This window comes from Eurypyga helias, unplaced genomic scaffold (genome assembly GCF_000690775.1).
Source record: "Eurypyga helias isolate BGI_N326 unplaced genomic scaffold, ASM69077v1 scaffold20672, whole genome shotgun sequence".
NCBI classification, from domain to species: domain Eukaryota; kingdom Metazoa; phylum Chordata; class Aves; order Eurypygiformes; family Eurypygidae; genus Eurypyga; species Eurypyga helias.
This window is the reverse complement of record NW_010238099.1, coordinates 1-13,264: the sequence shown is the minus strand read 5'-3', so window position 1 is coordinate 13,264 and position 13,264 is coordinate 1. Positions and strand designations below refer to the sequence as shown.

At 51.7% G+C, this 13,264-nt stretch overlaps 1 protein-coding gene across 1 annotated transcript; it reads left to right on the top strand.

Annotated features, from left to right (window-relative positions):
* Positions 1-1,114: 1,114 nt before the first annotated feature.
* On the top strand, positions 1,115-13,210 carry RAD54L2 (RAD54-like 2 (S. cerevisiae); the record flags this gene model as incomplete). Its single annotated transcript, XM_010147743.1, has 14 exons — positions 1,115-1,311; positions 1,824-2,166; positions 3,824-4,001; positions 4,600-4,851; positions 5,461-5,579; positions 5,850-5,965; positions 6,965-7,064; positions 7,401-7,606; positions 8,853-9,028; positions 9,933-10,129; positions 10,247-10,443; positions 10,804-10,893; positions 11,442-11,534; positions 11,750-13,210. Coding segments are annotated over 14 exons (3,253 nt in total), but the record flags the coding sequence as incomplete, so codon positions are not given.
* Between the last annotated feature and the right edge of the window lie 54 nt (positions 13,211-13,264).

Sequence of the window (13,264 nt, the reverse complement as noted above, 5' to 3'; positions counted from 1 at the left end):
ACCATTTTGTGATTCTATGATTCATTCAATATTAATGTCTTGTACTTCCTTCTCGCATTGCTGACGCACCTTTCTATTCTTCCGTATATGCTGGCATCAGGAACCCAGTTGCAGAGACAGAGCTACTTCTGTGGTGGAGCAGAAGTGCTATGGTCTGTTTCTTGTGGTACACCGCTAGTCCTGTGGTAAGGCACAGGGCTTGTAAGGCACGTGCTCCCTATACCACGTATTTCTTGTACTTTCTTCTTTTTTTCCCTGAGATTTTTCACACACTTAGGGACTCCTCTGCCCAACACGGTGACTTTCTGTGAATTGTGCTGTTCTTGAGGGATTCTGGCAAGTTATACAAAGCCTCCTCATCCAGAAAAGAGAGATCAGTGACTGCAGTTACAGCCTGGTGTGGAATGTATTCTTGGCTCATGGATTTCTGCTTCTTCCTGGGTCACTTTTCTTGCATAGATCAGGGCAGTGTAGTGATCCTGGGGAACGCTCCATTCATGGCTATATTCATACACTTACCTGTTGATGTCTTCACCCCCTGGGTGGAATGTGCTTTGAATCTGCTGATGTGACCCCAGCCATGTGTTTACACATGAGATGGGATCTGGTGTGCTCTTGGAGGATTGAGTGAGGGACAGGGTCTTGGTCGGAACTAGTTCTGAGCAGGAGCAGGGAGGGAATGATTGAGGGATGCTAGCATTGGTAGAGACAACAACAAGGGGTAAACGACTGGAAGATCACAACCAAATACATTTAGCAGCTCATTCTGAAAATGTTTTTTGCAGAGACAGTCTCCTCACCAGCTCTTCAAAAAGGATGCTCAAAAGTTTGATGTGCTTTTGTACATGACAAACTTCTACAGCTCAGTTGCTGTAAGGATTTGTCATTCTCAGCCCAGCTACTCATGGCACATAAAAGGCATTTTTTCTTTTCCACTGTTCCAGATTGTCTCCTAAAGAAACTTCATTGTGTTCCTCTGCCTGGTTTGATGCAAGGGAGTGCTTTAATTAATTGAATGTTTGGGGTTTTTTCCTCAGCAGACTCCAATCCAGTGGTTCAAACTGAAACTGGAGAGAAAGCTTACAGTTTGGTTTGTTGTTTTTTTCTTTTACAGGACAACAGCTGCACGTGCAAAGGTGGTGAATGACTGGGTGATAGAGGGTGGTGTGCTGCTGATGGGATATGAGATGTACCGTCTCCTCTCACTGAAGAAGTCCTTTGCCACTGGCAGGAAGAAGAAGACAAAGAAACAAGCTGGCCCTGTCATTATTGACTTGGATGAGGAAGACCGGCAGCAGGAGCTTCTGAAAGGTGGGAGGCCAGTCTGAGAGAGAGAGAGTGTGATCCTGTTGTCTGGCTGGCTATCAACTCTGGCAGCACAGGGAAACAACCTATAACTCGCTTTTAGCACCCCTGACACAATCAAACTTTGCTGGGCAAGATTGTGTCTTTAGAGACAGAAGGTTGTTGAGCTTTGGTTGGGTCTGTCGGTTCTTGCAATGGCTGCACTAAGCATGGAAGTCAGTACACTGAGCTGGGGGATTTGCTGAGAGAGATGTGCAGGTTGGGTCTGAGGCAGGCACCCAACTTGAGCAGAAATCAAGGGAAAGTCTTGTCTGGTCATTACCACATTAAGCTAAATCAGAGCTATTGTCTAGTCACATTTTATTTCCGGAATCAGCCTTGCCCTCTGCCACCCATGAATACTGCTTTTTTTTTGTCTTGCAGAACTACCTCTCTCTTTTTGTGAAGTTGGCGACCCCTTAAAACCAGAACTTTGTCTAATTCATCTCTAACTAAGACTTAATGTTCCTTGTCCTCAGGGATTGAGAAAGCTTTGTCTCGCCCTGGCCCAGATGTGGTTATCTGTGACGAGGGACACCGGATAAAGAACTGCCATGCCAGCACTTCGCAGGCCCTGAAGAACATCCGCTCCCGCCGGCGGGTGGTGCTGACGGGCTACCCACTCCAGAACAACCTCATTGAGTATTGGTGCATGGTAGATTTTGTCCGACCTGACTTTCTAGGCTCGCGGCAGGAATTCAGCAACATGTTTGAGCGCCCCATCCTGAACGGGCAGTGTATTGACAGCACCCCTCAAGATGTCCGTCTCATGAGGTATCGCAGTCATGTCCTGCATAGCCTGCTGGAAGGCTTTGTGCAGCGGTGAGTCGGCAGGGAGTCCTTGCAAACAGCTCCTTCATCCCAAATCAGCCTGCTTGTTTGCTGAGTTTATGCAGTACAGCTAATCATGCTGCCTTACAGAATTGTTTGTGTTGGAGAAGTCCCTTAGAATCATGGAGTCCAACTGTTAACCTAGCCAAGTCCACCACTAAGCCATGTCCCTAACTGCCACATCTACACGACTTCTAAATCCCTCCAGGGATGGTGACTCCACCGCCTCCCTGGGCAGCCCGTTCCGATGCCTGACCCCCCTATCAGTGAAGAGATTTTTCCCAAATCCAATGTAAACCTCCCCTGGTGCAACTTGAGGCCGTTTCCTCTTGTCCTGTCACCATTTACCTGGGAGAATGGACCAACCCCCACCTCTGCACCCTCCCTTCAGGGAGTTGTAGCATGATAAGGTCTCCCCTGAGCCTTCTTTTCTCCAGACTAAACACCCCCAGCTCCCTCAGCCGCTCCTCACAGCACTTGTGCTCCAGACCCTTCCCCAGCGCTGTTCCCTTCTCTGGACACACTCCAGCCCCTCAGTGTCGTTCTTGCCGTGAGGGGCCTGAAACTGAGCCCAGGATTCGGGGTGCGACCTCAGCAGTGCCCAGTACAGGGGACAATCCCGGCCCTGCTCCTGCTGGCCACACTGGTCCTGATACAGGCCAGGATGCCACTGCCCTTCTTGGCCACCTGGGCACACGCCGGCTCCTATTCCGCTGCTGTTGACCAACACCCCCAGGTCCTTTTCCGTGGGGCAGCTTTCCAACCCCTCATCCCCCAGCCTGGAGTGCTGCAGGGGGTTGTTGTGACCCAGGTGCAGGACCCAGCACTTGGCCTTGTTGAACCTCGCAGAGTGGCCTCGGCCCCTTGATCCAGCTTCTTAGGCTTGAGTTTAAACAGGTACCTTATCTGTCTTTGTGTGAGGCTTTTAATCACACAGAGAAAACCACAGAGGAGATTCTTAGGTTAGCAGATCCATATTTCTCTTGGTATCCCTGCCTTGTTCAATCTGTGAACTGCAAAGTGGACCTTATGGCTCTGTTTGCCTTGGGGGTAGAAGTAAAGTTGGTTTGCTTTGGTTCCACAGACTCTGATAATGGAGATCAGCACCTCTAACTGCACTAGTGTGACTTCAGGTTTATTTTGATGTCTTAATTGTTAATTTGGATGCACACTTTTTGACATCTTCTACTCAAGGTTCTGAAAGTGTTTCATGAACTCTCAGTTATGAAAAGTGACAGTGTCTCCACTGCCCTGGAAACAAATCAGCTTTGTTTCTCAGACGAGGGTCCTAGGGTGCTGGACCAGTGATTTGGATGGAGTGTCTTAGTCATGGGCAGAGCTAAAAAGAGACTTTAGGGATGATTTCTGCTTTTCAGCTGCCATGGACAGGACTTTCATCACCCTGTTAACACTGCAGCCTGTGCTATAAGATTGTAACATTTGAGATCTCTGTAATTGTGCTTGCAGTTGGTATTTGGCTGCAGGGAGAGTATCTGGGAAGTGTCGTGCGTTAGACAAGCACACAGCTAGAGCTCTTCTCCCTGCAGCCGGTGGGCAAGAAGTCAAAATCCAACCCTACAAGCCACAGGGAGACCAGATTGGGAAATTCCCTTCCCTCTATTTACCTCTCTCTGTATTTCCTCCCTAGGCGAGGCCACAATGTGCTGAAGGTTCAGCTGCCATCTAAGGAAGAACATGTAATTTTGGTACGTCTGTCAAAGATCCAGCGGGCCCTCTACACAGAGTTCATGAACCGGTTCCGAGATGCAGGCAACAGTGGCTGGCTGGGACTGAACCCACTCAAAGCATTCTGCGTCTGTTGTAAGGTAGGTTTTGGCAGGACATGCAAAGAAACATTCTAGTGTGTAAGGCAGAGGCAGGAATACGAGTCAGAACAGGAGTTAAAAGTGTGGTTGGCCGGGCACATCTACAGTCTCCAGAGTGCCCCGCAATGGCCCAGCAGAATTGTTATCCCCACTTCCAGAACTGCCGTGCAGGGATGCTAAATGTTAAAATTTGTGCAAGGAACCTGCAGCTATCAGCTGAACCAGTACTGGGCTGGTACCTTAACCATTTGCCTGCTGCAGTGCAAACAAGGTTCCCTGTGTTTGTGCTGTGTGGGGTGCACAGTGGCCGTCTGTTTTGTTCCCAAGGAATGAACTTGGCAGTTTTAAAGCCAGGAGAGCCTTGGATAAGATGGTTTATACCTTGTGTCATGGCAGAGTCATGTTTTCTGTTTCCACTGCCTAAATGCGGTCAAACTGGTTTTCTCTGCAGTGCCTTACAGTTCCATGTGGGGATGGTGAGGAAATGATCAAAGTATTAGTTACTTCCTTTGAACAGCTGTGGGGGCCTTCAGTCTACAGTCATTGGCAAACAGCAGGCCAGCGCAGACCTAACCACATTCTTTTCTTACCCCTTCAGATCTGGAACCATCCAGATGTGCTGTATGAAGCTCTGCAAAAGGAGAATCTGGCAAACGAGCAGGATTTGGATGTGGATGACCTTGGCACAGCAAGTACTAATTCCCGCTGCCAGCCTCAGGGAATTAAGGTCAAAACAGAGAGTAACGCTTTGGCATCACCAGTCGCCGAAGCTACCAATAGCAAGTTCCTCCAGAGTGTTGGCTTCAACCCTTTTCAGGAGAGAGCAAATCAGGTCGTTACTTATGAGTGGGTGAGTACCACTGCTGGAACACCCTGCGTTTGGAGAGTTAGGATAAACATAGGCTAGATACTTACTCCGAAGTACGGTACCTCTTTATGTTAGGGCAGTTTTCTGAAGTAGAGCAGAGAAAAGGCTCTTTGTTTAAGTGTTGGGGGTTTCTCTTACATTTTCTCTGCCACAGAGCGTCTTGATAGCCATGTCTGCGTGGTGCTGGGTAGGGGTTTTGGAACGCTTGTGAGGCAGGAGTGCAGGCAGCTCTCCCTTGTACCATTCTTTTCATCTGACTAAAAAGGCTGTGGACTTCGTTATACTACAATTAGGGTGACGTTTAATCTAGATAAGATGGTGGTAAATCTAGTGGGCTGGGGCTGAGGTCATGAGGTAGAGAGTCAGGAGCAGTTAAGAGGATGCTCATTCATTCATACTCCAAGAAGTTTGTTGTTTGGAGCTTCTAGAATAGGAGGTAGCAGCAGTAGTTGGGAGTAACATTGTCACCTCGACCAAGCGGTTGTGTATAACCTCTCTGCAATTGCTTATTTCTCTCACCTTGAGACAGGATTGTTGAACTAAACAAGGAATGAGCAACTCCACCTGTAATAGTCTCCTGTTTCTCGGTAGGCCAAAGACATCTTGTGTGATTACCAGACGGGAGTCTTGGAGAACTCGCCCAAGATGGTATTACTGTTCCACCTAATTGAGGAAAGTGTGAAGCTTGGAGACAAGATCTTGGTCTTCAGGTAAGCAGAGTATCAACAGCTGATCCTACAGTCATGAATTGCTGGAGTAATCAGACCCTTCCTGGTACTAGGAGGCTGTTACACACGGTGAATGGTGTGGCAGTTCCCCTTTTCTCCTTTGTTGTATTAGATCCTGCTTTTCCTTCATGGATTTTATATTTCTGCCACTGTCAAGTTTAGTACTGAGAGGTGTGCTGCCGCAAACAGGGTTTGACAAGTGTCAGTGCTGTCGTGGGGGCTTTCTCCTGAACAGAGATCTTGGTTTTGCAGCCAGAGCTTGTCCACCTTATCTGTCATTGAAGAGTTTTTGGCAAAGAGACCAGTGCCGAGTCCTCCAGGCTCAGATGGAGGAGTTCACAACTGGGTCCGAAACATCAACTATTACAGTGAGTGCCGCCAACCCTCCTCTCTTTTGGTGTGACACTGATCCTCTGTCACTCCTGAAAGTCACCCACCACCTTCTTGTAGTTGTCCCTGGGTGTGAGAATGCTCCTCTGAAGCACATTCTTCTCATGAAGTCTCTTTCAGCTGGTTCTTACTTCAGTTGCTTGGGAAGACGGTGTCAGTTGGATAGCAACTAAGTGATAATTTCTAAATCCTCCTTTTAATATCATACCTAGAAGATGTTAGACATCTTTAACATCTCACACACTAGTGGGTTTTTTTTTTTAAGTTCTAAAAGATCCTTTTTGTTTCCTGCTTGGCTATTTTTGAGATCTTGCTTCCCAAACCAGAATCACTGTGAAATGGTTTTACTAGTTCGGGGCTGTGAATTCCTTCTCTCCTCTTCCCCAGCTTTACCTCTTTTTCTGGCATGGGTTGTTGCTTTGTGTGGCTACTTTACAGGCCAGGACTGAGAGGAGCAGTGGTGTTCCTGATTTTTGCAGAGCTGCCAGGAGCAAGCTGCTGCCCAGGAACAGAGACATGACACCTCCCTTACCCTCCTTTAGACCAGTACTCTGTGCTCAGATCCAGCCTGTGGGGTGTTGCCAAAGGCTTTCACAATTTTGTTTTCTCTTGGTTCCTCGAGCTGCCAGCATACGCGAGGCCTTTGTTTCTGCTGTTCTTGCTTGCCTAAGACAGAGCCCTAATGGGCTAGGTGAGTTGTAGCACTCCCAGTCCTGGCCTTGACAAGCCTGAGTAATGTTTCACTTGATCTTTTAGTTGAGCAAATCCCAAGCTGGCTGGCTGCGTTGCATCTGCTGGGCTGGGCAAATTAGCAGTACAGAGTGGTCCAGTTGATGTCCTGGAGTGCATGACTGGAGGAAGACCCAGGGTTAGTTGGGAGCCAGTTACAAAGCTCAGTGTTTAGGAAGTGATTGTGTTTTGATGGGATTCTCCCAGACATACAGAGCTTTTAAATGTGTCTTTAATTTCCTTGTCAGGACTGGATGGCAGCACCTCTGCCTCAGAAAGGGAACGATTGATTAACCAGTTCAATGATCCCAGCAACACCTCAGTTTGGCTCTTCCTTCTGTCCACACGGTGAGTTGGCTGGAGCGGAATGGTGCAGGGAGGAGCTCAGACTGATGCTCTGTACACATGTGGGTTTTCAGTTCTTTGTAACAGGCTCTCAGGACTCTCTGAGGAAGATAGCGTCTCCTGCTCCTGAATTCCCTAGGGGTGGATGATTTTAGGCTTAGTCCTCTGCAACAACTTAACAACTGCCTTGGAAACCAGATGTGGGTTTGAAGGTGCCTGTATGGCTGGAGGGAACTGCCCACAGACACTCCATGGACTCTTGGCTGTGATGGTTGTCCCTGCCTAGAAGCTTTGAAAATTGGCCAAGGCAGTAATTTGAAATTTGCCTTTAATTTCCAGTGCTGGGTGTTTGGGTGTCAACCTCATTGGAGCAAACAGAGTGGTGGTGTTTGATGCTTCTTGGAACCCGTGCCATGATGCTCAGGCCGTGTGCCGAGTGTACCGCTACGGGCAGAAGAAGCCATGCCACATTTACAGACTGGTTTCCGATTACACCCTTGAGAAGAAGATTTATGACCGTCAGATCTCCAAGCAGGGCATGTCAGGTAAGTGTGGATGGACATGGTACTTCACTCTTGGCTTTCACTCCTTTTATCTCCTTTAAGTTTTAAGGTTGAAAGCCAGACAGCCAAAGAAGGGACAGAGACACTATCCTAGGGCTGGTTTTGATGTTTATGAGTTGGCAGAGACATGAGATCCCATAAGAAATTCATGGCAGAGATGCAGGAGTTGTAGGGCCAGCATCCTGCAGCAGGTTTGTGCTTCCAGTCCAGTGCAGTGCCATCTACCTTCCCTGCTACTCTCCTGGCTGCTACAACAGCCTGGAGACTTGGGGGGTGGTCATCCTGTTTTCCCCTGTGCCTGGGCATTACTTTTCTTAAATGATTTTTCTTAAACGAGCATTGCTTATGAAATAGCTCTGTACCTCCATTTCTCCAGCAGCGAGAGAGGGAAAAGAGCAAAGTTAAAGTATATATTGATACCTTTGACTGACAGTGCTTGCTTAGGAGCCAAGAATAATTCATTCCTTACAGTTCTGACCTGCCCTTGTACCAAAAGTATCCTTGCTGGCTTGTGCCAGCTGTTGAGCTGCTCTCACAGAACGTGCAACTGAGGGTTGCGGTGACCCAGAGTTCTGCTGCCTGTGTCCTTCTTTGTTGCAAAACTCCAGAGGCAACAGCCCAGCACAATCAGCTCAGCATGCTGTCTTGCACTCAAGGTGGAGTCCCTGGGCATCTGACCTGGCTCCCAGGAGAGTCCTGGATATAGATGGTTTCTCCATGTGCTCCCTCTGTTGCAGGAAGGAATATCCGAGGAAAATTTCCAGGCTCTTGTGCACAAGGGAGCTTTTCTGAGCTTTCAGCTGAACAGAGTTCTGTGCCTTTCAGCACCTGGCTACTCACTTGAGCCTTTTTGGTGGGGTTTGTGGGAGCGCACATTCTGATGTGGCTGCAGTTCTGTCCCAGGCTTGTACGTTTTCAGCCTTGCGATGTGAGATGGGACACCACCCGTAATCACCTGCGTGTCCCCATGTGCCAGGAGCTCAGTGACCTGCACTGCACTGCTGTGCATTCTGGAGCACAAAGCATTTGTCAGCCTGACTTGGTCAAACAGGGTTGTCTCTGAACGTGGCTCATGATTTTCCTCCCTGCCTTGACATTTACAGAAGGCTTCTGAGGATCCTGCAGATTGCAGGGAGGGAGCTCTGTTAGGACAGGAGTGTGAGAAGGCAGCAAGCAGCAGTACCTATCTCTTCCCTTCTCTGCTCACTCCGTTCCCTCTCTTTTCCAGATCGGGTGGTGGATGATCTGAACCCAGTGCTGAACTTCACCCGACGGGAGGTGGAGAACCTGCTGCATTTTGTGGAGGAGGAGTCCAACCCTGCTCAGCTCTCCCTCAATCCCAGCAAGATGAAGGAGTCTGTTCTACAATTAGCCTGTCTCAAGTATCCTCACCTCATCACCAAGGTAAGGCCAACCGGTGTCCTTGCTAGCACACCCCTGCAGGGGCAGGGGGTGATCTGGAGGGGCCTGGCTGTATGACGGGGACACAGTGGCAAGAAAGACCCATTTGTGTGCTGATAGGGCTAGGTAAAAAATCCTCTAGGGAGGGCCCTGCCCTCCCCTGCAGTATCTTCTGCACATTTAAAGCCACCTCTGCCCTGGGCAGTTGTAGGGTGCCCTACAACCTGCTCCCAAATCTGTGCTGGGGGGAAGGTGGCAGTGGCACATCCCAGCTTGCTGCCAGCTCTCTTCCTGGAGCGGCTTTGGAACGAAGTGGGGACAGTCAGCACTTCCCTGTGTTGTGAAGAGTTTTGCTGGTAGGGTGGTGCTGCAGAGTGGGCCTGTGGCCAGCTGCTGTGGGGCTTCAGTGGCCGTGTGTCATCTTGGCAGGCTACGTGCTTGCGCTTCTGCCCTGGCCTCTGGCTTGTGGGCTTTGCTGTGTGCTCATGGGAGGCAATGGCCTTGGCTGGGCACACTGAGCCATGGTGAGCGATGGCTTAGGCGACTCTGGAACAGGTTGCCCAGGGAAGCTGTGGATGCCCCATCCCTGGAAGTGTCCAAGGCCAGGCTGGATGAGGCTTGGAGCAATCTGGTCTAGTGGAAGGTATCCCTGCCCATGGCAGGGGGGTTGGAACTGGATGGGCTTTAAGGTCCCTTCCAACCCAAACCATCCTATGATTCAGGCTGAGCCTTGGTCACATCCACAGGGTTGCCCCACACTCTTTTTTGCCATGACCAGCTCTGCCTCCCACCTCCCCTCTCCCCTGCTCCAGCCTGAGACTGATGCAGGGATCATGTCGCCATTTGGTGCATGCTGGTTCCCTCTCGTGGTCTGCTGATGTAAATGCTCCGTGCTGTGGCCTTGCAGGAGCCTTTTCAGCATGAGTCACTGCTGATCGACCGGAAGGAGCACAAGCTCACCAAGGCAGAGAAGAAAGCAGCCAAGAAGAGCTATGAGGAGGAAAAGCGAGCATCCGTCCCCTACACCCGGCCGTCCTACGCACAGTATTACCCAGCCAGTGACCAGAGTCTGACGAGCATCCCTGCCTTTAGCCAGAGGAACTGGTGAGTACCTGCTTCTTCCCCTTCTTCCTGTGCTGTAGATGTGACACGAGGGAGCAGAGGACGCTCATCCCTGTCAGTGGGGCACTGCACTTCCCTCCCTCCCCCCTCTCTCTCTAGGCGACCAGCCTTCAAGGGTGAGGACAAGCCGGTGGCAAGCGTCCGCCCAGTTCAATCGACCCCCATTCCTATGATGCCCCGGCATGTCCCTGTGGGCAGTGCCGGATCAACCTCAAGTTCCAACTCCGCTGTCAACTTCCCCATCAACTATTTACAGCGAGCCGGTGTCCTCGTGCAGAAGATTGTCACCACCACAGGTGAGTTGCTGATGCTCACAGCGAGCCGTGATGCCCGTGGTGAATTGAGGAGCAGGGACATGGGCCCAGCAGGTTGTTGGGTGTGAATTCCTCATGAGAGGACCTGCAATACTGTTGCCAGTTGCCCTTGTTGGGATAGGGGAGATGCTGTGCCAAAGCTGCATGGCTTCTGCTTCCTCAGAGCCTCTGCTCCCTTCTGTGCTGCTCAGAAATAAACCCCGGGGCTTGCCTGTAGCACGGCGTGTAGGCGAGACGACTGCTCCACAAGCAGAGGGCTTTGGTGGTGCTCTTCCCTGCTCCTGAGACTATGGCGGGCGTGTAACTTCATGGACACCGCTTTCTTTCTTCCCCCACTGCCAGATATTGTGATTCCGGGTACAAATACATCCACTGACGTACAGGCAAGAATCAGTGCTGGTGAGAGCATCCACATCATCCGAGGGACAAAAGGTCAGTCCCTCTGTCTCAGTAAGACTTGTTGATATGATCTTAGCCAGTGCTAATTAGCAAAGAAAAAGATGTAAAAGCTTGAATGAGTCTCCTGAGAAGAAAAGGAACAAGAAAGGGAGGATATCTGGACACTGCAGTGGCTCTGTTGCAGCCTGTGTTTCGGGTGTGCTTTGTAGCCAGTGCTTCAGGGCTGTTCCTCTCCTGCCTCTGAGAGGAGCTGTCGAACTTTGTGGCCGGGTGTCTCACGCTCACAACACCCACTGCATGTGCTGGGCAGACAAACACTTCCTGGTGCTCCCGGAGCAAATAGTCCCAGGAATGTAGTTCTACATTTCCCACCAACAGCATGTTGGGAGGTGGTGAGCTCCAGTCTGGGAAAGCGGAAGGGGTGGAAGTAGGGAGTGAGGAAGGGGGCAGAAGCCCCTCACTGGTCTCCCTACGTGTTCTGTGGGCCTGGCCTTGAGCAGCACTGCTGCCCTGTTCCTGCCCGGGCAGCCTTGCGGGCTCACCTGGAGACGGTGAATAAAGTTGTTCTGCCTCTGTTCCAGGGACATATATCCGGACCAGCGATGGGCGGATTTTTGCTATCCGGACCACTGGGAAGCCAAAGGGCAATGAAGACCGTCGGACAGCTGCCTCAGGTAGGGGCTTGTGAGCGCTGCGTGGGGCTCGCTCACGTGCTTTCCTACCCAAGCGTTGCGGTGGTGTTCCTCGTCTGCCTTCCATCTCCCTTGTGTTCGGAGCTGGCCCCGCAGCGTCCCCATGACCCCCCATCTTCCTTTCCACGCTTGCCTCTTGGTCCCCAGGTGTTTTTCCAAGGTCGCCTTTCTCACCTGCTCCGTGTTCTTGTTTCCAGGCTCCCAGAGCTCTTCACTGGAGTCCACGAGCAACGGCAGACACAGTGCCTCATCGCCACAGCTCCGCAACGCGGAGGAGCTCACACGGCCCATATCCCCCGACAGCCCCGAGATCATCAGCGAGCTGCAGCAGTACGCGGAGGCAGCAGCTGCCCGGGAGTCACGGCACAGCTCTCCCAGCACCAACGCAGCGCAAGGCCACCCCGCTCGCATGGACAACGTGCCCGGCTTAGCCGCCCGAGGAGCTGAGCAGCGCGTGGGGGTTCACTGTATGGCTCCCTCCGTCTCTTCGGCCCTGCCGGCCACCAGCCAGCATGTCGATACCCACTCGATGTTGGACTTACGGGGCAACAAGCGCAAGTCGACCTCACCGTCGGCTCCGGAGGAGCAAGCCCGCAGGCAGCAGAAGAAGCGCCAGTTGCCGTCGTCCGTGCAGCCGTACGAACACGGGTACCCCGTCTCTGGTGGGTTCGCCATGCCTCCTGTCTCTTTAAACCACAACCTAACCCATCCATTTGCCTCCCAACCAGGAAACTCCTTGTACATGGGCGCTGGCTCCTCTTATTACCAGCTGCCCAATTTACTCTCAGACCCTCATCTGGTGTTCCCTGTGACTACTGACCCTCTGCTGACAGCCGGCACCGCCAGCTCTTCTGCTGCTACCTCAGCCACCGCCAGCGTCCCCTCATTCATGCTAAACCCTTCTCTGACGGGGGTGCTGCCCAATTACTCGCTTCCCTTCACGCAGTCACTCCTGCCCGAGCCCAGGATGTTTGCTCCTTTCCCCGCCCCCGTCTTGCCTAGCAGCCTTCCCAGGAGCATGGCATCTGCCTACCCTGGCTACATGTCCCCTCACTCGGGCTACCCGGCCGGGGGGCTCCTTCGGTCCCAGGTGCCTCAGTTTGAATCCCAGGAGGTCCCGGAAGTGGGATGCAGCTCTAATGATGAGGACAAAGACGACGATGTTATAGAGATCACAGGGAAATAACGGGCCCAGCTCCTGCTCGGTCTCAGCTCCGCCAGCAGGCAAAAGTGGCAGGACCTTTTTTGGGAGTCAGGATTTCCCCTCTGGGCAGCGGGTGGAGAAGGATGCAAAGGGTGTGGCGTGGGGCTTGGTTTGTTCTTTTTTGGTTTGTTTTGTTGTTTTTTTTAGCTGTCGAGGATCTGAATTGTATTAGGGGCTGGGAGATGGGAGGGGGATAGAGGGGACCTGCAAGGGCCAGGGGAGCAAGAGCCAGGGGAGGAGGGAAGCAGCAATGCAAACCATAGGAGTGCCTCCCTCCCACGCTCTGTCTGTCTGTCTGTCTGTTCTCTGTCTTGTCTGGAGGGGGGGGAGGCTTGGCGTTGCGAGTCACTGCCCTTCTCAGGCCTGGAGGCGCGGGCTTGACTGCTGGCAGGGCCGAGCCCCCCCTCACACGAACTGCCTTATCTGTGAACTTCTCTCACTCCAGGGAGGTGGGCTGGGGGGGCGGCTCCAGCACAGGTTGAGGACGAAACGTTTTTACTGGGGAGGG